At 32.1% G+C, this 23,214-nt stretch overlaps 2 protein-coding genes across 2 annotated transcripts; both read left to right on the top strand.

Annotated features, from left to right (window-relative positions):
* The first annotated feature begins 2,492 nt into the window (after nt 1-2,492).
* Nucleotides 2,493-5,416, top strand: LOC106122051 (uncharacterized). Its single transcript, NM_001312045.1, is given in 5 exon segments — nt 2,493-2,613; nt 2,797-3,025; nt 3,772-3,902; nt 4,659-4,811; nt 5,213-5,416. Coding segments are annotated over 5 exon segments (729 nt in total). The 5' UTR covers nt 2,493-2,540; the 3' UTR covers nt 5,356-5,416.
* Nucleotides 5,417-8,303: 2,887 nt separating this feature from the next.
* On the top strand, nt 8,304-9,812 carry LOC106122053 (uncharacterized). The gene is given in 5 exon segments (NM_001312054.1): nt 8,304-8,423; nt 8,717-8,945; nt 9,024-9,154; nt 9,226-9,378; nt 9,616-9,812. Coding segments are annotated over 5 exon segments (729 nt in total). The 5' UTR covers nt 8,304-8,356; the 3' UTR covers nt 9,765-9,812.
* Nucleotides 9,813-23,214: the final 13,402 nt, after the last annotated feature.

Raw genomic sequence — 23,214 nt, 5'->3', positions numbered from 1 at the left:
CCACTTCACGTCTGTCTTCTGTGTGGTCGTGGTATTTCATCGGGCGAGCCGGGCCATTTCGTGCGAAGATGTTAAAGCGGGCTCTACCACTGTTAATATCTGAATCGGAAATGTAAACTGTTTTAGGTTAAATAAAAAAATCTGTATTAGCTAATTTCATAGTAGTTTAAAAAATGCATTATGTTGCGATGTATTTTTAATATGTATTTATAACTTAAAAATACTTACCATTACGAACTCGACAAACTTTGTAATTGGTTCGTAGCGTAGTAACAACTTTCCGAGTTGTTTATTAAAAAAAATCTTCATAGCTTTTAACGATATCATTACATACATACATTATAAAAAAAAGATTGTCTGTGTCGAATGATTTCTCTACAATGAAAAAAAAACACGTCTTAATGTCAACTGGCATACAACAATAATTATTGACACGCTTAAATAATACGTTTCCAGGAATCAAAGATTTTATTAAAAAACAGTATAAAAACTTGGATTTTTTTTATTAATAATCAATAATTTCATTAAGAAATAATCCTTATCGAATATAAATATGCTTATTTTTTTATTCAACAACTTCTTAACATAACTTAAACTAGTTCTTAATTCTAAGATTAGGAGAGAATAAAATTACGCCTACTGCGATCTTAATCTTTATCTATACATACATATAAATAAAATTGGAATGTATGTACGTAATACAAAAAAGGTCATAATTCGTACACGTGATATTTCTGCGTTGGTGATAACGAAATATCAAATTTTTGGTCTGTCTGTATGTTTGTCCACAAGGTAACGTTTGTCACGGGTACTCTATGAAACATTCTCTACAAACTCGATTTAGACGCCACTTTAATGGATCTTTCATGGGGCTGATGCTCGCAGGCGTATTATATTCTACAGCACTTTTATTTTTATTCTGCGCTAACAAAGTCGACGGCGACTATTAGTAGTATCATAAAATTCGCATATTCATATTCTAATTTTACATATAATAAATAAATATACTAACGCTTAACCTCAATCCTACCGGATTTGTTTTAGGTTTCGGGTAGAATACCTTAGCACTCCACTACAGTGACAGTTGATAAAATATGTACATATTTTTTTTTATATTATAAGGTGGCAAACGAGCGAGTGCCCGTTGCCCATAAACATACGCAATTGCATATGCGTATGGTTATGTTTATGCACAGTAAGAAAAAATATTTTCCCTTTCCATGCATCCTCTCATCCGGGAAGTCCACTTCACTTCCCGTCTTTTCCTTATAAGAAAAAGTGTGGGAAGGAAAAGAGGTCAATATATTGTAATTTCATACAACCTCTTTGAGAAAACTGAGACAACAATACATACTTATTCCGCTGGCGCAGTGACCCAAAGTGGGTATTGGCCTCCGACACAAGAGATCGCCAAAGTCACCTTTCTTACGCCTTCTCTTGCCATCATCGCTTGTAGCTCCCACAGGTCCAGGTCTACGGCGTCTCGTCAGCGGTATCCGGGCCAGCCGATATATAATATGCCGTAATACAAAAAAGCACATGAAACCACTAAGGGAAACCAATAAATAAGAAATTTAATTGAATTAAAAAATCCACAATAAAGCTGGCCTCTTAGTTTTTTACACTAATTAAATATTGCATATTTATTGCAGTATGGAAATAATTTTTAATTTAATATGATTTTGTTTTCCGTTAATTATTATTTATATTTAGATAAAAATTGACTCACTATGTGGAATCTAATATATGTATCATAATTTTTTAAATGTCGTACCTAAAAATAGAAATACAATTTTATTCATAAAATTCGCTTATATATGTACATATATGGGTTAGGTAAAAATTAAATCAATGAGTTATGTTTGCTAAAATAATACATAGGGAAAAGGGAATCACGATGACGACAAAACTATTCTAGTCTTACATTTGTTAATTTAGTTTTTTTTGTTTACTTTAGTTATAATTTGTGGATGTTATGAAACAAAAACAAAGAAAATTTGACTAAAATGGAGTAACATTAAAAGCATAAACATAGGGGCTTTGTAACATTGGTAAAATTTAATAATATCTTATATATAAAATTCTCGTGTCACAATTTTCGTTCCCATACTCCTCCGATACGGCTTGACCGATTCTCATGAAATTTTGTGAGCACATTGAGTAGGCCTGAGAATCGGCTACTATCTATTTTTTAATCCCGCGCAGACGGAGTCGCAGGCGACAGCTAGTCTTTTATAAAAATAAATTCCAGCTTGATACCTTCAAGCGTTTCTGAGAAAAAGGGTCTTGACAGACAGACGGACGCAGAACAAAGTGATCCTATAGGGGTTCCGTTTTTTTTCCTATGAGGTACGGAACCCTAAAAACACTTAATACATATTATCTATTAACAGTGTAACATTCACCGCGTCGTATCAAATAATATATGCTAAAATAATGAATCTATAATACGCTATATATTGTGTGGTGTTCAATAATTTCCAATCAGACGATTTTTGGAATCGCATCGAGAAGCACCAGACCTTCTATCAAAAATTAAAATGTTACGCAACACTTGCATATTTATTCTTCTTCTTTTTGCATATGTGGTCGGCGACTCCAGTACTTACTTCGGTATGATTTTTATGGTATAAAATGAAACATTTCCCTTGGGTTTCTCAGATCAAAATCTTTTTATAAAACCTATCGTGATCTTTAACAAAACTGAAACAACAATATGTTTTAAATGGTGATTCTGGTGTTAGTAACCCATGGTTAAACTAATAATTAACTAATTTTTTTTCTATTTTTTTTAAGCCCCTTTTCTGAAAAAATGCAAATTAAATGACAATGAGTGCCGGTTGTCGTCCAACCTACAGATTGCCATGCCATATATCGCGGAAGGGATTCAAGAGATCGGCATATCCAGCACGGACCCACTGATTTTGGAAAATATAGTCATGGACACAGATGAAAGTGTATTCAAATTTGTCTTGCCAACTTTAAAGGTACAAGGTGGTAGAAAGTGCAAGGTGGCTGATTTTAAGTAAGTTTTATTATTATCATCTTATCTTACTAATATTATAAATGCGAAAGTTTAGAAGGATGGATGGATATTTGTTTGAAGTTATCTCGGAAACGTCTCACCGTATTTTGATGAAATGTGGCACACATGTAGAACATAGTCTGGAAGAACACATAGGCTGCTTATTAAGTTTTTTTTTTTTTAATTCCGCACGTTTAGATCTTTTGATATTATTTTTATTAAAAACGAGCTTGTTTCCTCGTGAAATCTTATACAATGATTAAAACAATTTTTTTCCCAGAAACAATGCCGTTTGTAATCTTTATATTTGTCAAATTTCATCCATTCCGTTAAATAAGTCTTGTGTAACCTAGTAACAATCATCCATCCATCTATCCAAACATTCTCATTTAGAATGTTATCAAATAAGTTCTTCAACTTATTACGATAAAGATTGATGTCCTAACATTATTTATTGTTTTTTTTCTGTATTATTAGTATGGGAAGTGTAATAGGACTTTCCGGATGAGAGGATGCATGGAAAGGGAAAATATTTTCTTTCTGTGCATCCTCTCCTCCGTCGATTAAAGGTAGGCAACGCATATGCAATTGCGTATGTCTATGGGCAACGATCACTTCGCAATTTCAGCGATTTCAGGTGGCCGCTCGCTCGTTGGCCACCTCATGAAAAAAAAAATATCCTAAATCTACTAACTATTCTAGGATTTTCTTTAAATAAATAATAAATCAATTGTATTCTTTAACAGGCAAAATCTTGAGGAGTCTACTATGAAGTTGACACTCGACTGTCCATTCTTAGGAACAGGCACATACAAATTTTCAGGACAAATGAGTATATTTAATATAGAAAGGGAAGGAGACTTCAAACTACATACAGGTAATTCTAAATGACATTTAATAAATTTAAAAAAATATTGAAATTTTCGTGAGACATTATTATAAACTAATATATAAACGGCTACATATATAGGTATACTAGCAGTCGCCCGCGACTCTGTCCGCGTGGATATATAAAAAAAACATTATCCATCCACATCACATCCATCTAAACATTCGCAATTATAATATTAGTATATATAAAAAGCAGCTCTTCTAAGCATAAATTCGAAAAAAATGAATAAATAGTATCAAATGTCCGTCTCCTGGCTCTAAGCTACCTCCTCAATAATTTTCAGCCATATCGGTAAAGCCCTTCTTGAGTTATAAATAGTGTAACTAACACGACTTTCTTTTATATATATAGGTAGGTATATATATTTGCACGCGGTGTCGACACCGGACAAATAAACGTGTTTTAGACTACCTTATTACAATACACTTTAATCCATAGGATTTTATAATAATTCTTCAACAATACCAAATTTTAAATGGAATAATCATAAAAATAAAGAACATCATGAAATAACAAAACCTAATGTTACATTATGATTTCTTATCCATATTCAAATAATGCCATTTGTGATATCAATATGTTAATTTATGATTTTAAATTCAATAATTTTCTCTGCAAGTACGAAACTCCCTCTTCTATTTATTTTTTCTTTTATACCAATAAATTCAATTTAGCATTATAAAACTCTGTCTTTTATGTTTTTTTTACAAAGGTCTTTATTCATATAAATATTAATTTAAGATTCAATGAGGACGACCATGACAATCAAGATGGACAAAACTATCGTCAACGGAAAGAAACATTGGAAGCTTTTGAGTTACCAATCCGCAAGCGAGCCTTCAGAATCTATGCATATAGAAATTGACGGCCTCTTCTCCGGTGAATTGAATAGAGGTATTTTTTGATTTTTTATTACTATAAATAATGGCACACGAGCAAGCGTGCACCCAACTAATAGACAAGTTGATGCGGTGTTACCTTAAATAGACGGAGGTAGAGATGCACAGAACGAGGATGACTCTTTCCACTAAGTCCCCTATCCTGGCAAGTAATATTTTTCTTCCCATTTCTTTATAAGTAGAAAGGGCATGAAACTCAGTATTACGTTCCTTTCAGACGTATACAAATAAAAAGAACGATAAAATGATAAAGGAACACGTACTGCGCTGACGCAGCGACTCAAAGTGGGTCTTTGCGTCCGACACAAGATATCGCCAGCGCCGCTTATCCTGCACAATCTCCTGCCACTCGATTGCTCATTCATCTTTTACATTTAAACCTATATTATATTTCAGCACGATCATTCCTGAGCGCTGTAAACAAAGACTGGGACAGTACACTGGAAATTGGAAAACCTATTGCTGACGCTATAGTAAAGAACACCTTTGAAAATCTAAAAGCATTTTTCCTTAGAGTGCCAATTGAGGATCTTCTATAAGCTTAAATTATGTAACTTAAGACATAATTATATTTTTAAGTAATAAAGAATTTCGAACAACTCTATATTGCTTTATTTTAGTATATTAAAGTTATCGCAAATCATATCCATATCCACCTAACATGCCCGGCTTCGTCTGCGTTGCGTTTATCCATTATCGATGGTGTGACCAGACTCCAGCGGTCAAGTCAGTCGGTGTGTCAAGTGGCTCTATAAACATAGATCTTTAAACTTAAAACAAAGGAATTCTTCATAAGTATAAGTTTTTTAAAAATTAAACCAAGATAAACATTATTTTCTTTAACTAAAGGAACAAGGTTACCTCGTTTTTAATGACCCATTGGTCACCTATATATGATCTTCATCATCATCAACCTGCCCTTATCGCTACGGTGAGTTGGCACAGTATGTACTACTCCTCCATACATCTCTATCAGCTGTCATATCTGAATCTACCCGCTTCCTACCCATATCCTCTTTCACACAATCCATCCATATATTCTTCGGTCTTCCTCTACCTTTGTAGCCATCCACATTCAATCTCAGTTTTGATTATATCTCTCCGCATAACATGTTCAAACCACGCTAACCTTTTGCTCCTCAATTTCTCGATCATGTCCTGTAGCACATACTATAATAATGCTTTGGCTTTAAATTTTATCACTGGCTGGCCGTCTGCCTGTCGCCATTAAAAACAGATATTGAAACTATTTTTAACTTACATAGAGTCCATATTCTTTCCGTCATCGAACTCATCAGTCGAAGAGAAAGAAAAAGGAAAACTTCCGCTTGATGTCTATGCTGGTGCTTCACCATTCTGTTATTATATATTATGGCCATTATATATGTTATATTAAAAATATATGACATTCATATATGTAAAAAATATATTCTACAAGTTTTCGATGTTAACAACAACTTTATATTACACCATATTATTTTAATGCTATTATGATTCCAAAATTTGGCAAAATGTCAACACTTATCTGGAATGAATATTAATTAGATCAGTACGCTTTTTATGGAATGCAAAAAACATGCATCCAAAATATAAAATACTCAATAAAGGTCAAGGAAAGCGAGCTTACGATGCGATACAATAACGATAGCGATGGTTAATAAACATGGACCATGACAATATTCTTATACTTATATTCTTAACACGACAACAATTTTATAATTTATTTATTTATCATATTCTTAAAACAGTACATTTCATATACAAAATAAAAAATTATACAAAATATATTAAATTCAAAACAGAACACCACCGGCTGCGGAATCCCATGACTCAAACAACCAGTGATCAGGGCTGCAGAGACAGGAACCTTCTCACGATGCGCGCGGTTTCTAGGATAACTGCCTATTGTATCGGGCCCTTAATTCAACTGTTTAGCGAGAGCTTCTTGAGATCTATAAATTTGGATTTACCCACCGACATCCACTTAAATCCGTAAAGACATTCATAGGATACTAGCTATCGCTTGTCACGCGGAATTGAAATAAAAACTTAATTAGTAGAGTTTGTGTTCTTGCAGAATATGTTCTACATCAATGCAATTTCCCTGAAATTCATGCCGCCGTTCTGAAGATACCTTCTAACATACTTCCGTTTTTATACTTAGTAAGCGAAATTTGAATCGCTTTGAAAATTTTTCATCTGAACTTAATAATTACCGACCTCGAACCATTCTAGCATATCTTAGGTACATTTAAAAGTCCAGTAACCAAACACTTAAACCCTACTGACTAGATAATTGGTTACTTAGAGGTAGACCCTCATTGCAGATTTCTCATACTAACTCAGAGTGTCCGTCCTGGTCTTCCTTAGTATGCTTAGTGTACATTAAGTACATGAAATGTTTACTTAGAGATACCCTTAATAATAATTTAGAAGTCAGAATACGGTAGTCAGTCTTCTTTAAAATCCTTTAGAAATTTACGCGTAAATTACATCGCTAAAGAAAAAGTACTTTACGCAAGATTATTTGCAGAATTTATTATGTTTACCGGATCAGGTTATATCAAAAGTATAATACTTTATTAATTTCAATTCTATCAGATAAAATGTACAAAAAATTACATACAATCCACTTTGCAGATACTTTAACACAGGCGCTTTATTTGAAAAAAATTACTATCGCTTCTATTTATACTATTGCTATTTAGTTATAAAAAGCTACATTTTGTTAACTAACTTAACCTAACCATTAAAAAATCACATAAATATTTACAGACTTAATAACACAAAATCAATTTATATTTCTAATATTTTGTTTTTTGGCTATTTATTATTAACGAGTTTAGTAGATACCATAATCTATTGTCATTTAATTTCACCATAAAATATTATGTCAGTTACCGCAATAAACTATAAACAATATATTAAGTTTAAGATAGCTATTTATTTAGAGTTGCTGATTATGACAAAATATTGATGTGTTTTTGCTAAAAAATATATTGTTAACTATAGTTTAATCTTTTTTCCTAACTTTAGTTATTATTTTTGTTCCTAAAAACCTTGCTTTTTCTATCTATTATATTATAGTTATTTTGATATTTTATTACTTTTGGGTCTAGTTCTACTTTGAGTAACACGATGTCTTCTACAATGACTTTTTGTTAATTGTTGTACCTACCCCTAACAATACATCTCCCCATTTCCATCCTTAAACGTCTCGCTATAAGCCCTGATATATTCTTCCCTGACAGCCATTTTTATTAAATCTTATGGAAAAATATTAGACATCCTAAATATAAGTAGGACATGAAATATAAATAAAATAGCTATTACTAAATTTTAAGAAGCTTGAATTACTCAATAATTATGAACATTATCTATTAGTTTATTAGTTTTCTAATCATAATTTTGTCATTTGACCCAATGACAGAGCAAAATAATAAGTATATATACTGAAGACTTTGGTAAGTTTGTATCAGTCGCTTACTGGTGGCATTTCAAGAATCATAGAAGGATTTGGTTACCTTAAAATACGTGAAGATTACAAAAATGTACATCTTTCTTGTCATTTTGAGTTTTGCTCTACACTGCTCCTGCAACACAATTGGTATCGTATTTTCTTGTATAATTTTCTATATAATCATGACATATTAACTACTTAGTATATACAACTGTAGTTACTACTAGTAATTATTATTTTATTATAAAATAAAATTATAAATTGATTGGAAAAAAAAAATTTCTTTGGTTTGAACAAAATGTTAAGACAAGTCAACACATCCGCAAACGTTTTTAACGTGTAACCAAACAATTTTTATGTACACACAATGAAAACAATATCTAGGATAGGACAATTTTATTTTATCGTATAATCAAAGAAAGTGTTTTCTGTTTTTCTAGTGCCGTTCATCAAAGCTTGCAATCTGAACGACGAGGATTGTCTCCTGACCGCTAACATGCAAATCGCTTATCCCTACATCGCCGATGGGATTCCAGAAATCGGTGTCCCACGAATGGATCCCATGAATTTCGAAAACATCACAATGTGGGCGGAACAAAATAATTTCAGATTCATGTTGCCGTATTTACAAATACGCGGTGGAAGAAGGTGTAGAGTTGTTGAGTTCAGGTAAATATTAAGATTGCCAGAGCTACGTATGCTTAAGAAAAAGAGAAAAAATCTGCTAAAACTTCCTTTTATTCACAGACAACTCCGTGACCAATCAGCTATAAAACTAATCGTCGATTGTCCAATGATAGGAACTGGTACATACAAATTCAATGGAAAAATGCTAATATTCGATATCGACAAGGAAGGTGATTTCAGAATGCAAACAAGTAAGTTTCCTTAAAAATATTAATAATTAAATAAGAAAACCATTCTGAACATAGTTAATCTATAATTACAGATTCAATGAGGACTACAATTACAGCTAAGTTTGAGAAAGTCTTTATAAATGGAAAGAATTACTGGAAACTTTTGACCTATGAATTTTTCAGTGAGCCTAGGGAATCCATGAACATTGATTTGGCTGGTCTCTTCTCTGGTGACCTTGAACAAGGTACAATTTATTTTTATTTCAATTTTAAATTGTGCCAAAAATATGAAGAATAAATACTATTTTCTTTAATGACATACTTTCATTAAAGCTTCTTAGTTTAAAAGTAATTTTGATTGTTATTAAAATTTACGTGTGAGATTTAAAAAAAGGCCTTGTAAAGATTGAATGCAGTTAAATCTAATAGTGAGTTCTTGGTTGGGGATAATGATAAAATGTTTTTTCTGTTGTATTTTTCAGTTCAACCAATGATGAACGTCTTCAACAAGGATATGACGACCATCTGGCAAGTCGGCGAGCCCATCGAGAATGGAATTGCAAAGAATGTCTTCAATACACTCAAAATCTTCTTCAATAGAGTGCCAATTGATGAGTTTTTGCAACATTAGATATCAATTCTTGAACTACTTTAAACAATAAATATTTTCTGAACATTATTTCCTATTGCTTTTAATTCTGACTACTTAAAATGTTTGTTGTAATTTTTATCATACTGCCTTGACAAAACTTTTAGTTGCATTTTCGTCTCGGTATTTATATCAAAGTCAGATTCCTTTGGAAACCTATGAAAATATTTAGATAAGCGATACAAAAGAAAACTACTGACAAAGAAAGCTTAACTAGAATTAACATAGAATTAAAGAACTATGGAATTATGAAGAACCAGAAAGAAGTAACTACTTACATACAGAACATACTTTATGGATCGGGACCCTTAAGTTGTAGTCTTCCAATATCCACCAACACAGTTTAACTACTAGAAAAAAATAGTCGTACGGTCTTATAGGCGTATACTTATCTATATACAAACCCAGTTATAATACGAAAAAACAAATAACAAAACGTTTTAGTACTAAAAATTCAGTAAGTGGAATAAACATGAAACTTTATCCAATAACACGTCATGTGTATAAATCAATACCAACATTCAACTGGTGTGATTTATTTGACATATTCGACTTGTTCGATTTGTTCTGATAATGTTGTTTACGTTTCAAATGTTTGTTTTTATTATAAATAAATGATACCTTCACGAGTTCCAGAGAAAAAATGTTTTGACAGACAGACGGAGGGACAACGAAGTGATCCTATAACGGGTTAACTTTTTTTTATTTAGAGGAAAGGAAGCCTAAAAACATATTTTAGAAATGCGCCGAAACGAGGAATTGCTTCCACTTCACACAGGTGTAAAATGGAAGCAATTCCGCGTTTCATCTGATGAGTGTGAGTGTCTGAGGCCTAATTTTAGTCCACGTTCTTTTCCCACTATTTGATTCTAAGGAAATATATCTAGTAAGGTAAAGTAAGAGGAGTCAATTTGGCGGAGGAGGGAGAAGGAATATCCTCTTTCTGTGCGTCGCTTCCTGTGTTAATTAAACGTAGGCAATACAGATGACCATGAGCAGCAAGAGCTTCGTTATTTGTCCTAATTCTGATAATTCCGTCCTCGTTTGCACTTATAAAACAAATGGATGGTCATCTTTTCCAGATGTAAACTTTGATAGATGCATTCTTAATAATCTGACGAAATCTTCCACTAATAAATATAATTTATCGCTTTATTAAATTGACTTTTAGCATAGTTTTTTTAGAATTTAATGTCTAAATTATACTGTAAATGTTACATTTATTGCATCTTATATGATTTTCAAGCGATTAAGTAATGAAATAATAATTATTAGTTAATTTTCTATAATATTTAAAAAACAACTCTACGAATTCATAACTTTTTTTAATATCAGAAGGTGGGAAACAAGCGAGCGGTCACCTGAAATCGCTGAAATAGCGAAGTGACCGTTGCCCATAGACATACACAATTGCATATGCGTTGCCTACCTTTAATCGACGGAGGAGGGGATGCACAGAAAGAAAATATCTCCCTGTCTTATGTGTGGTCGTGGTATTTCACCGCGCTAGCCGGGCCAATTTGTGCAAAGATGTTAAAGCGGGCTCTACCACTTCTACTTATTTCTTAGACTATTTGTAGACCTTGCTATAGTGTGGAACCTAGTACTTATTTAGTACCCAGTTCTTACTCAGATACTAGGTGTCGCCTGCGACTCGATCCGCGAGGATTTGAAAAAAAAGTTAATTAGTAGCCTATGTGGTCTTCCAGACTAGATATATCATTTAAAAAAAAAATTATACATACATCCAAACGTTCGCATTTATGTTATTAAGATTAATCCTTGATAACTGTGATTACGATAGACTAAATTCTATCTGATTAAATTGGAAATGTCCAGATAATCTCGACCATTATACGTATTAATTAACGTGAAAGACTAATCTGCGAATCATATTGGAGTTAATGAACTAACAGATTTTAGGGTAAACAAATCGGTTGCACTCACACAATTAGTTGTCTAATAATTGCGGGCCTGTCGTATTAAAAGTTTAAACAATTTAGTAAAGAATTTCAAGAATTCTAATTCTAATTTCCCGTTTCAATTTGGGGACTTAATTCATGACGTATCGTTCTCTCTATACGAAGCAAATGATATATTTATGCACACAATAATCGAAATATCGTCAATCATCAGTTTGTCAGTGTGCTTAGTGATTTATAAAATACATACTCTTAAATCAAAAATTATTTTTGTAAACAAATTGAAATCAATAAAGGTTTTTTGTTTCATAATTCGCTATATCTTACTTCTTACTAATATTATAAATGCGAATATTTAGATGGATGGATCGATGTATGTTATGTTTGAAGGTATCTCCGGAACGACTCAACGGTTTTGAGTGAAATTTGGCACACGTAAATAGTCTGGAAGAACACATAGTAAGTTATTACGTTTTTAATTCTGCGCGGACGGATTCGCGGGCGACAGCTAGTCTAATATATATTATCTGTTTGTTTTCTTTTTTTTTAATGACAATGCCTTTTTCTACAAATATTGCGGGAGTGGTAACTAAGAATAATTTGTTAATTTGATTTTAGGAGGTTGAAAATAATTTATAAAACTCAGAATTTGAAGTACAAAACCAATAAACATTGTACCAAAGGGATTTCTAACAAAAACAAATGAATATAACTTAAACAATACGATAAATTCTTTTTCAGCTAAAGCTTTTAACGAAATGCAAATAAACGTAACGCCCGAAACCTTTGTAACAAACCGCATGCCGCTCCTCACTAAAACCAATTTACTGTTCGCAAGCGAATGGCATTTTGCATGCAAACGCATATATGTTGAACTTTTGTATTTAACATTACTATGTACAGTCAGCTGCATAAATATGTAAACATTTGCAAAAACTTCAGAAACTTGAAAACGCCTTCGATTTTCAAAGAAACGTCAACACATATTCGACAATAGGTAGCATTCATAATTGGAAGTATGAGAATGGATAAGTGCATACATATTTTTTAAATTCGAAGGCATAAACAATATTCTAAAGTTTGATAAACGTTTACGAATTTATACAGCTGATTGTACATATTTATCATTATGTAGTCTTATTTAAAACATTTAAGTAAAATTTACTTGAAACTAGCTATCGCCTGCGACTCCGTCTGTGCGGAATTTAAAAGAAATACAATTAATAGCGTATGTGTTCTTCCAGACTATTTTCTATATGTATGCCAAATTCTATCAAGATCCGTTCAACCGTTCCGGATATACCTGCAATCAAACATCCATCCATCCATCCATCAACATCAATATTCGCATTTATAATATTAGTATGATTACTTTCTAATATAGCTGGCAAGAGTAATTATAAAAATTATCTACTACTGATATGAGAAAACAATTACATGGGTCGAGCGAAATCGTATTATAATTAGAAGACCTGATGTCGAACTTGTAATGAGTTCACAGCGTTAATTGCGCGGACTCCGATTTAAATATATCGGCAGCAGTATTCAGTGCAACGACCGCGACCACACCACGTGGCATTCGGTATTTCAGTACTGCCATTAGAATTCAAATGCCTAGCTATTTACAGAACTCCTGAACCTAGTTTATTTTGTAACCGCTTCAAACTCCTTCCATCCGTTACAAGCGTTACAAAATATGCAAGCAAGGTTTATAGCCATGCCAAATTTCAGCTAGATCCATGCTGCCGTTCTAGAGATACCTTGTTATAAACCTCCATCTATCCAATTATACATACATTCAAATAATCGTATTTATTATATTAATAAGAAGTAAGATGTAATGCATGGTTGTTTTTCTTTGAAAGCCTTTTTTTATAAATTCTCAAAATCTCTGAATTAAATACTTCCCTTTATTGTAAACCTATTAATTAACATTATAATGTTAAAGAACATTCAAAGAAACAAATGATAGAAAAACGGCTCATTTTAGTCTGAATAAACTTTTTATGTTACTCTTAATTGTATTTGATTCAGAGCTTTCATTGTTTTGAAATTATGCGCTCTATTTATTTTACATTAATTTCTCCATACGACAAGTTTTTATATCATTATATCAATAACTAAATGGCTTACTTATTGACAAAATCATATGTTTGCCAGTATTTTAATGTGTTTGTAAGTATGTGTATTTCATTGTCATCAAAGTATATTTTTTTTTTGTTAAATTACTTGTCTATATAACAAAAGCAATCTATACCTTTTTAAACAATTGCCGTCTGAATTTTTGGCGCAAGTTATGCTAAGTCCATAACGATATCCTAACAGAATGAAATAAGTTCATCAAATTATAACCACAGTATGCAGAATGTGTGTGTTTTCTCATTTTTATTCCGCTCCGCGGTGCAAATAACGAGCCATTATTTTAAGCTTCGTTATAGGCGCCCATTTCGCCATATACTTTTTACAAGCTCTTATTTAATTTAACTTTTCCGTCCCGAGGATGGCGAAAAGCTGAAAGTTCGAAATAAATTTGTTACCGCAACTAACCAAACTATTTGAAAATAGGCAATAAAAAATAGCAAAGTTATTGGAGTTTCGAAATGCGTTTATAATATTTTGCTCATATTTTATAACAGGCACATTATTATCACATCGTAATAATCAACTTTTCGTGTGTCTCCATTGCCGAAACATCTATTCACAATCGTGTTATATCAGTTTTTTTTTAATAAGATATATGAAATTTTTTTTTCGGCAGTCCAAGTCCAACGTTAGGTCTAGATATCATCAAAATGTAGTACACTTACCGCGGTTAAACTAAAAAATAATACAAATATAATATTGTTAAAAGTAAAATTTTTATACAGCGCCCGCCACTAAAGACCGTCAGGGAATTCAAAAGCAATTAAAAAGCTTTCAGATTATGCAAACAGTTTTAAGTTTTACTTTTTTAACTTTTACGTGACCTAATTTCATTAGTGTAGCTTCGTACTTTGAGATTATACTATAGTTTTACTAAAACCTAATCGGTTTGTGTTCTATTGTTTGAAACAACGTAAGTTGTAGCTCTTTTGAATAACCGTAGAACACCCCTGCCGTAAAAGTTGAATTATTACATTCTCTATTTTGTCAAAGAGAAAAACAACATCGACAATATGCCTGTATATAAATGTGTAAACATTAACAACAAACTTACTAAAAGCAGCCATTCTCGATTGCGAATGGATAGACTATAGGGATATCTAAAGGCAAAAGTACCTAGCACACCACCATGATGACAAAATTACTTGCACAATTCAATTCATGAAATAGAAAAATTTATCGAATTGTCAAACATCCTGTAGAGCGCGTGAATAATTCAATCTATTCAAATCATCAGATTGCCTACATAAAACTAGTTTCACACGAGGGCAGAATAAACAGGGCAATACTGTTTTAACCAACAACGAAGAGACAGATCAGTGCGGTTTCCACAGTGAATACAATATCTACTATTTTGCCCTCGTGTGAAATTAGGACTGTTCACATGCCCATTTGTTATTAATTCACGTTCTAATTGTGAGGTAACATGGCATTATTTTTACCCAGCGTGGCCGTGTGACCGCGTCCTCATTTCATTGTTTTCCCATACGAGCATCATTACTTACGTTGTATGAATACCTTTCGCAATAATCATCAGTTTATAGAAAATATTTCAGTTATTCACATACTACTTAAATAACAATACAAAGGAAATGTCTCATCCTTTTGCATATTCTGTAGTTTCTAATAAAGAAATTAACCTAAGTTTTGACTGGCGATAGGCAGTTTATAAAACATTAAAGCTCTTATCTTGTTATCTGTAGGTCCTGGGTTCGAATCCCACCATGTACCAATTTTTCGATTTCAGATTTACATATTGTGTACATTAATCTGACGTTCTTACGGTGAAAGAACGTCATGATGCAGAAGAGATTTATTTATGTATTTATATGGTAGACTTACAGCTTGAAAGTGACAATAGTATTCACAAGATAGTTAACATATAGCTATTTACAAGTCTACTTTTATAGCATTGGCTTAACTAATTTATTAGTCATCACAGGAAATATATATACATAATAGTCAACCATCCCGCCCTGGATCAGCGTCGTTGACTATTGCCTGGACATCCCTCACTTAGGGTAAGCTCCGAGCACCTCAGTGAGGGCGTATAGTGAACTGATGATAATGATGATGACCATATTACTTATACTTTTAATATGCCTACTATTAATAATTTTAGACATAATTCAATTTAAATCTTAAAGTTTTATACGTATTAAAGTAACAGAACTTCAATACAAAAATTAATTAACGATCCGTGCTCAAAATAACTTTAACAAACATTATTTAAAATATCGTTAAACTTTAATCCCATTCTTACACCGGGGCATTGTATTAACAAAGCTTTTGTGTGGAAAATTTTCTTTGTTCTTTACACGATTGATTTAAAGAGTTTACAAAATGTTTAGAACATACTATAGACAAAGTTTACCTAAATTGATTGAATCAATTACTCATTTCCTTTGAAGAAGTGGTTAGTGAGTTATCAATTAAGAATCCTTTATTCTGTTCGCACGTGTTAATGTTTTCTCATTATAATAGACTTAAGAGATGCATTAATCTGTATTCACAACGATTAAACGGTAGTATAATTAGTTCTGATTGAAATTCATTACATTTAGATTCGAATAAAACTTACGAAACATGAATTATAATTGGAATTATTTGTCGTTTTATTGGAAATAGATATTGCACGCTACTCCGTGTGCGAGAAATTAAAATAAAACTTAATGAGTAGCCTATGTGCTTCTCTAGGGTATGTACTACATCTGTGTCAAATTTCATCGAGATCCTTTAAGCCGTTCCGAAGATACCTTCAAACAAACATCCACCCATCCATCTCCATCAAATATTCGCATTAATAATATTAATATGATAATCGGCGTGATATAGGCTATATTTATTAATAGATTTTTATTATTCTGGGAGTACGAAGTCACAAATTTACTCATCTAAAATGAAGCGAGCTTATCACCACCTCAAAGACCGGCAACGCATCTGCGGTTCCTCTGGTATTGCTGATGTCCATGAGCGTCGTTGAACACCTCGCTGTTCCCGCTGCTCGTTTGCCCCCTTCTGTTATAAAAAAAATACTTACAATGGTTTAAAAGTGTTATTTATTTTAAAATAAAAAGCTAGACAAAAAGCAGTTACAACTTTTTTTGGTAATATAACCTAAAGAGGGGACACAATTATTCGAAGTATCGAAATACTGCATATAGGTGATGTCGTATTAGAACATGCTGAAGATATTCATAGGTAATTTCACTTCTACAGCTTAAGTAAGAGGTAGGTTAACTTTAAATCTGATTATGTGTCTAAGCCATCAGAGCGAACAGCGTACAGGAGTTACTTATTCTGTGTGAAATGTCGGCTAGGTAGTCGTCCGGTTAATTTGTATGCAAATGGCTTAAATCGGGCCGCGCTTGGTTACAACTGGCGTGTCGTGTTTATACTGAATTCGGACTTGGAACAATCTTGCTTATATGTAAATTTATGTATAGCCCCCTGTAGTTTTGCAATTATATTCCTGTTTTAATTTATAATACAATTTATCTTACAGATGGATGAAAATTTATACTCACGCAAAATGTAACAAATATCTAAATAGATAAAGTGGCAAGGATAGACACTATATTTTTTTCTGTTTAATTTTTATAAATACGCACCACTATTTTTTTAATTCTGAAGGATGCAAAACGTCACTTGTACGTGGCTGAAATGATGATAAAGACCAAATGAGTTGGAATTGCTATAATCATAAATAAACCACCTCTTTTTCCGACGATCCAAAAACGCGTATAAGTCATTGAGACTATAGACAAAAAACCCACTTTAAAAACTTTAATGAGTTAGAGTGACCTAATATATTTTGTATTTAAGTACGAACGTCATCAACTGAAAATTATATATAAGCCGTATGTAATTTTTGAAACCGATAATAGCTGCCAGATAACACTAATGATACTATAATAATACTTAAATGTTACAGTTTTGATAAGAAATAGAATCCACTATTTAAAATGCGTAACGTTTAAAAAATACTAGCCGCAAAATTATTACCAGTGTTACAAATATTTAAAAAATATAAGTTAAAAATAAACACTCCAATTTAATTGCCCAATTGATATTGTGTTGGATTGTAGTTTGACTTGTTTTTATTTTTAATCGACAAAAAATATTTAAGTTATTAAATGTAAAGTAAATAACTAGACTTATTAAACATATTCCTCTTTTTATAAAAATACTTGTAACGCTACAATAACCTTTTCGAAAGCTTTTTAAGAGAATGGTAATGTTTTTGAGTAATTTAAGTTCTTAATAAGAACTAAGCAATATTAATTACCACAATTAAATTTAATGTGCAATTTTGAAACGTTATTTGAACAAACAAGACTCTTCAACTTGTTACCATTGAGACTCCTATTTTCTAACTTAACAACGAAATTAAGTGCTATACTTAAGCACATAACTATCACAGCATGTTTGAATTATTTTAAAATTGTTATTAATTTGACCTTCATCATCAGCTCGCTATATGTTCCCACCGAGGAGCTCGGAGCCTACCCTAAGTTAAGAGTGATTAGGCCATAGTCAACCACGCTGGCCCAGTGCGGGTTGGTTGACTTCACACATATCTTTGAATTTTATCACGATGTTTTCCTTCACCGTAAGAACGTCGGATAAATGTACATATGTAAATCGGAAATCGAAAAACACATTGGTACATGGCGGGATTCGAACGCAGGACCTGCATATTGCAAGTCAAGTGCTTGACCACTGAGCCCCCGACGCTCTTGACCTTAGTAATCATCAATTTCGTTTACGAAGTATACTTTGATTAATGAACATACTTCGAAAATCAAACCCTTTCGTTGAATTAGTTTAAAAGACCCAAAAGCCCCGTAGTTGGAACATCTGAATTTAAACAATGTCAAGGGTTCCAAATAACTAAAGAAAAATATTGGTAAATCCGTCATTATAGTCACAACAAAAATGGAATGTGTACTTGAAACTGGCTAATAAAAAAACCATTAAAATGAAAAAAAAAAACAATAAAAAGAATGCTCTCGAAACTCTCCACACCGAAGTATGAATGCATAAAATATAAAAATTAAGTCGCTTCAAAGAGTATAAAATTATGTAGCAACGTATTTCAACATAAATCATCATCTCCACTTCACAGATAACATACAATCTAGCCTTTTGACGACACACGCAAGAAATTGCAACTCTTCTTCGTGAATAGAAAAAGATGTTTTTGTGCGAATGAAAAGATTTTTTTTTATCTTTTACTTTAAAAATACTGTATAAGGTCTAGTATTTTATGAAGAAATAATTCAAATATATATTAAAAAGGCTATTAATAGCCGTAGCTAAGAATTTGGATTCAAACAATTTTTCGTAATTTATACAAAACTTGAGTTAACAAAATTTTTCAGGTTCGTTATTATAAACTTTGAATAATTAAAATCTTGGACAGCCATTCATATAAAGCGAGCACTTACGTATTCTCTGCTTAAAGAGTTTAATTTTAATTAAATCTGAAAAATACGTTAATTACTTAAACAAAATTCTTATAGATTATAAAACGTAACCCATTTTTATATATAAAGGGCTAAATTTTTACTTAAAAATCATCATTAAATTAAACTGTTTAATAGAATGAAAATACATTTATTATATTACATTAGCTAGTGTGTAGCTATTCCTATACGAATCAGATGACAAAGATTCAGACTTTAATATTTTATTTAAGGTCCAACATCGCAAAGCAGTAAGACAAACTTTCTCTATCAATAATTTAACTCAAACAGTTTGTCATTTAAATCACAGATATTGCTAAGCTAAATCGAGCACTGGGACTTTAAGCTGCAAATGTTAACAACTAAAACTCACCAGCTGTAGCTCAACCAAATAACCCTAAAAGTTAGTACGTAACCGCACGTGCCGTTTATTAACTAACATCTAAATAATAATGTTTCTTAAACGTGTATTTACATATAACAAATTAGTTCATTTTAAATCAGTTTGTGTTTGAAAGTAGTATTTAAAATATGTAAATGTGTACAAAGCTATTATAAGGTAAACATACGTTTTATTAAGCCAGTAATTATCAATTTTTTTATTATAATGTGGCAAAAATACCAGCAGCCATTTGAATTCGCCGAAATAGCGAAGCGACCACTTTCCATACACATCATCATTTACAAATGCGTTGCTTAACTTTAAAGAGGAGGTGACGCACAGAAAGATAATATTCCTGTCATAAATTATTTACATTTATTTAAATTTATATTCTTCGTCTATAATCTTTGCTTTGAACACTAAATTAATTTTGCATCGTAATTATATAATAATAAAATTATATTACTTACAATTTATTTGTGAAGTTTTCACAGAACACTCTCATCATGAAATGTTCTTTAATATCGAAATATTAAATAGAGGTTGTCATAAATTGTTAAGCAAACAACTTTGAGCTACATTAAATTAATTACGTTGACAACCGACGCGGCTGTTTTCAAATTCAAAATTAGCTGAAATGTTGTTAATTGTCGCATAAATTTAAAACTTTCTAAAAGAAATTTACGTAGCGATTCTTGCAAATACACGATGTGATTTACAAAATTTTGGATAATTTAAAAATAATTAAAATAGCAAAACGAATTATCATACATGTTCAAAAGCAACACACACTTCACTGAAACGTTTATTATGAACTTATCATTACAACTTTACACAAAATATATACAACAAAACAATACGATAATAAATAGACCTTTAAGGACACTTTCTCAGCTCATTGTAAAAACTCACTCTCAATAATAAAGAAAAAATAAAACAAAAGACAACTCGATTTGATAAAAAAAAATATAAAATCTCACGCCGCCAATATGTGCCAGTACCTTTTAGTTTTCTGGTGGCGCCCTCTAACGTAATTGAATTACGCTTGAACAATATCTTGTTACAATAACTCGTCTAACAATAGTGTGGTAGCAAAAAGAGAAGTAAAGTATACATTTAATATCATTCGTATAGTTTTAAACATGTAAATAGTGAAATTGTTTGTTAAGAAAATCAAGCTTAAAACAAATTAACTAATAGCTAGTTAAGGTTAAAAATAATAGGTTTAAGTCATTGAATTTATCTTCTTCATATTATTTTATAACTAAGAAAATTTCATATAATATCGTATTTATTATTACTTTACAAAATACACTGTTGCTTAAATAACATCCAAGCCGGTGTACGGAACATTCTCAAAGTAATTTATACTCTGAGGAAAGTAGTCGACGCAGCGCAGAATGTTGCCAAAGACGCAAAACATGGAACTAATTACGATCCCACCACAAGCTTTATATAAATTATACGCCATACAAACGCCCAAACAATAGGCATGAAGTAATGAAAATGAAATCTTTATTTGTACGTTTCCTAAAAGATTTTTCCACAAAGTAAGTTTAGTTACAGAAATAGACCAATTTTAATTTGTTTATTTTTGAGTTAAGCAACATAACTTGTTAAGAATATTTTATCAATATTATAAATGCCAACATTTTAATAGATGGATGGATGGATATTTGTTGAAAGGTATCAGAAAAAAGACTGAACGGATCTAGATGAAATTTGGCATGTATATAGAACATAGTCTGAAAGAACATATCGGCTACTAATTAAGTGTTTTTCTCCGATTTCGCGCAGACGGAATCTCGGGCTACAGCTAGTAAATTATAACCCTAATTACTGCAAGGGTTAAACTTTTTAAGCCTTTATAAACCGTTACATATTGGAATTTACGCTTAGTTGATATAAACGGCTTCTTTAAATCACTATCTTCTCGGAGACATAATGTACTCGTTTTGTATAACAAACATTAAATATAAGTGTGAAATACACTCACGAATATTGTAGCATCCATTTGCTAAAAGCAAGCACTTCGCGCTAGCCATTTGCAGTGCTTAAATAGTATAAACAGGCGTAGTTGTTTCAGAAAACCGGTTTGAAATCTCGGTTATTTGCACAGAAATTAACCTGACGGGCACCTAACCAACGTTATACACAGAATGAGTAACTCGCTTGAGGCTCCTCTGAGGCCATACTGACAACATAATCTATGGCAAAGTGTGTTTTCTGCAGGGTTAAAATGTTTGTTTGTGAAGACGTATTATATTATATCCGTTTAATTACTAACTGACAATTAATGTTTAGAACTAGATAACTTAAACAAAACATCATTGACTCCTTTAAATCTGTAGGCAACATTGAATACTAATACATTTTCTAATTCTTAGTTCTATCACTTTTAAGGACGTTGGACAAAGGAACCAAAAAAGTATAAATCATTATTCGTTCTATTAACTTTACATGTTCAGTAAATCAGCACAAGTTATTAGAATAAAATAATAATAGAAGAAAGGTGTCAAGAGCCGTCTGAAGAATCAAATCAAACATAGATTTGCTACCAAATTTTCCTTCACTGTTTACATACATAAGGCATCTGCTATTACTGTCTCTTTAACGATAGTTTCTGTATCAAAATTGTAATTATAAATTATAATTTCATACGAGAAACTTATAACAAGCAAACACGGCAACGCACGCCATCGTTGCGTGTTGGAATACAACTCTAGGAGACTCACTGGAATATCTCGTGTACTCCAAGGTATGCTCTAGAACAGCGTTAACAAACTTGCCTCACGTACATTAGTTCTCAACTTATGTACTACCCGCAAAGTTTACGTCTAAATTCTAGACGTGATCGTTGTAACCGACTCAACTATAATCTTGAATTCCACTTCCTTAACTTATGGCATTAACAGAATTATATTTTACAATTCAGAGCCAAATTTCGATGTTGCTTTTTTTATAACAGAAGGGGGCATACGAGCAGCGGGAACACCGAGTTGTTCAACGACGCCCATAGACATCAGCAATACCAGAGGAATCGCAGATGCGTTGCCGGCCTTTGAGATGGTGATACGCTGGCTTCGCTACTTAATTCTTTCTCATTTGTTAAAAACAAATGAGGAACGTAAAATATAATGGCGACCACACAAAAACTATCTTATCTGTTTACTTTACCAGTGTGCACCCATACGCGTCCGATGCCATAAACTATTACTTATTTAAAACATTTAGTGCACATAAAAACTAAATATAACTATAATAAAGCGGTAGCTACGGCCGTTAATAGTTCGGTGCGCACTGCACTAATTAAAAATTATCTCTTCATCCGTCTGTATGGAATTTCCGGAGCTCCTGAGTCATGTTTCGACATCGATGTGAAAGCCGACATGGAATGTATACGGTTCCGCTACTAGTTTCACTCAGAATTGCTATGGTCTAGCACAATATATTATAAGCATATCTATATAAAATTATTTGTTAAGTTTTTTACCTATAAGTTCCTAAAGTACAAGATA

The sequence above is a fragment of the Papilio xuthus genome, unplaced genomic scaffold (assembly GCF_000836235.2).
Source record: "Papilio xuthus unplaced genomic scaffold, Pxut_1.1 DF826933.1, whole genome shotgun sequence".
In the NCBI taxonomy this organism is placed as follows: domain Eukaryota; kingdom Metazoa; phylum Arthropoda; class Insecta; order Lepidoptera; family Papilionidae; genus Papilio; species Papilio xuthus.
The sequence above is the reverse complement of the archived record's forward strand: the minus strand, read 5'-3'. Positions and strand labels throughout refer to the sequence as shown.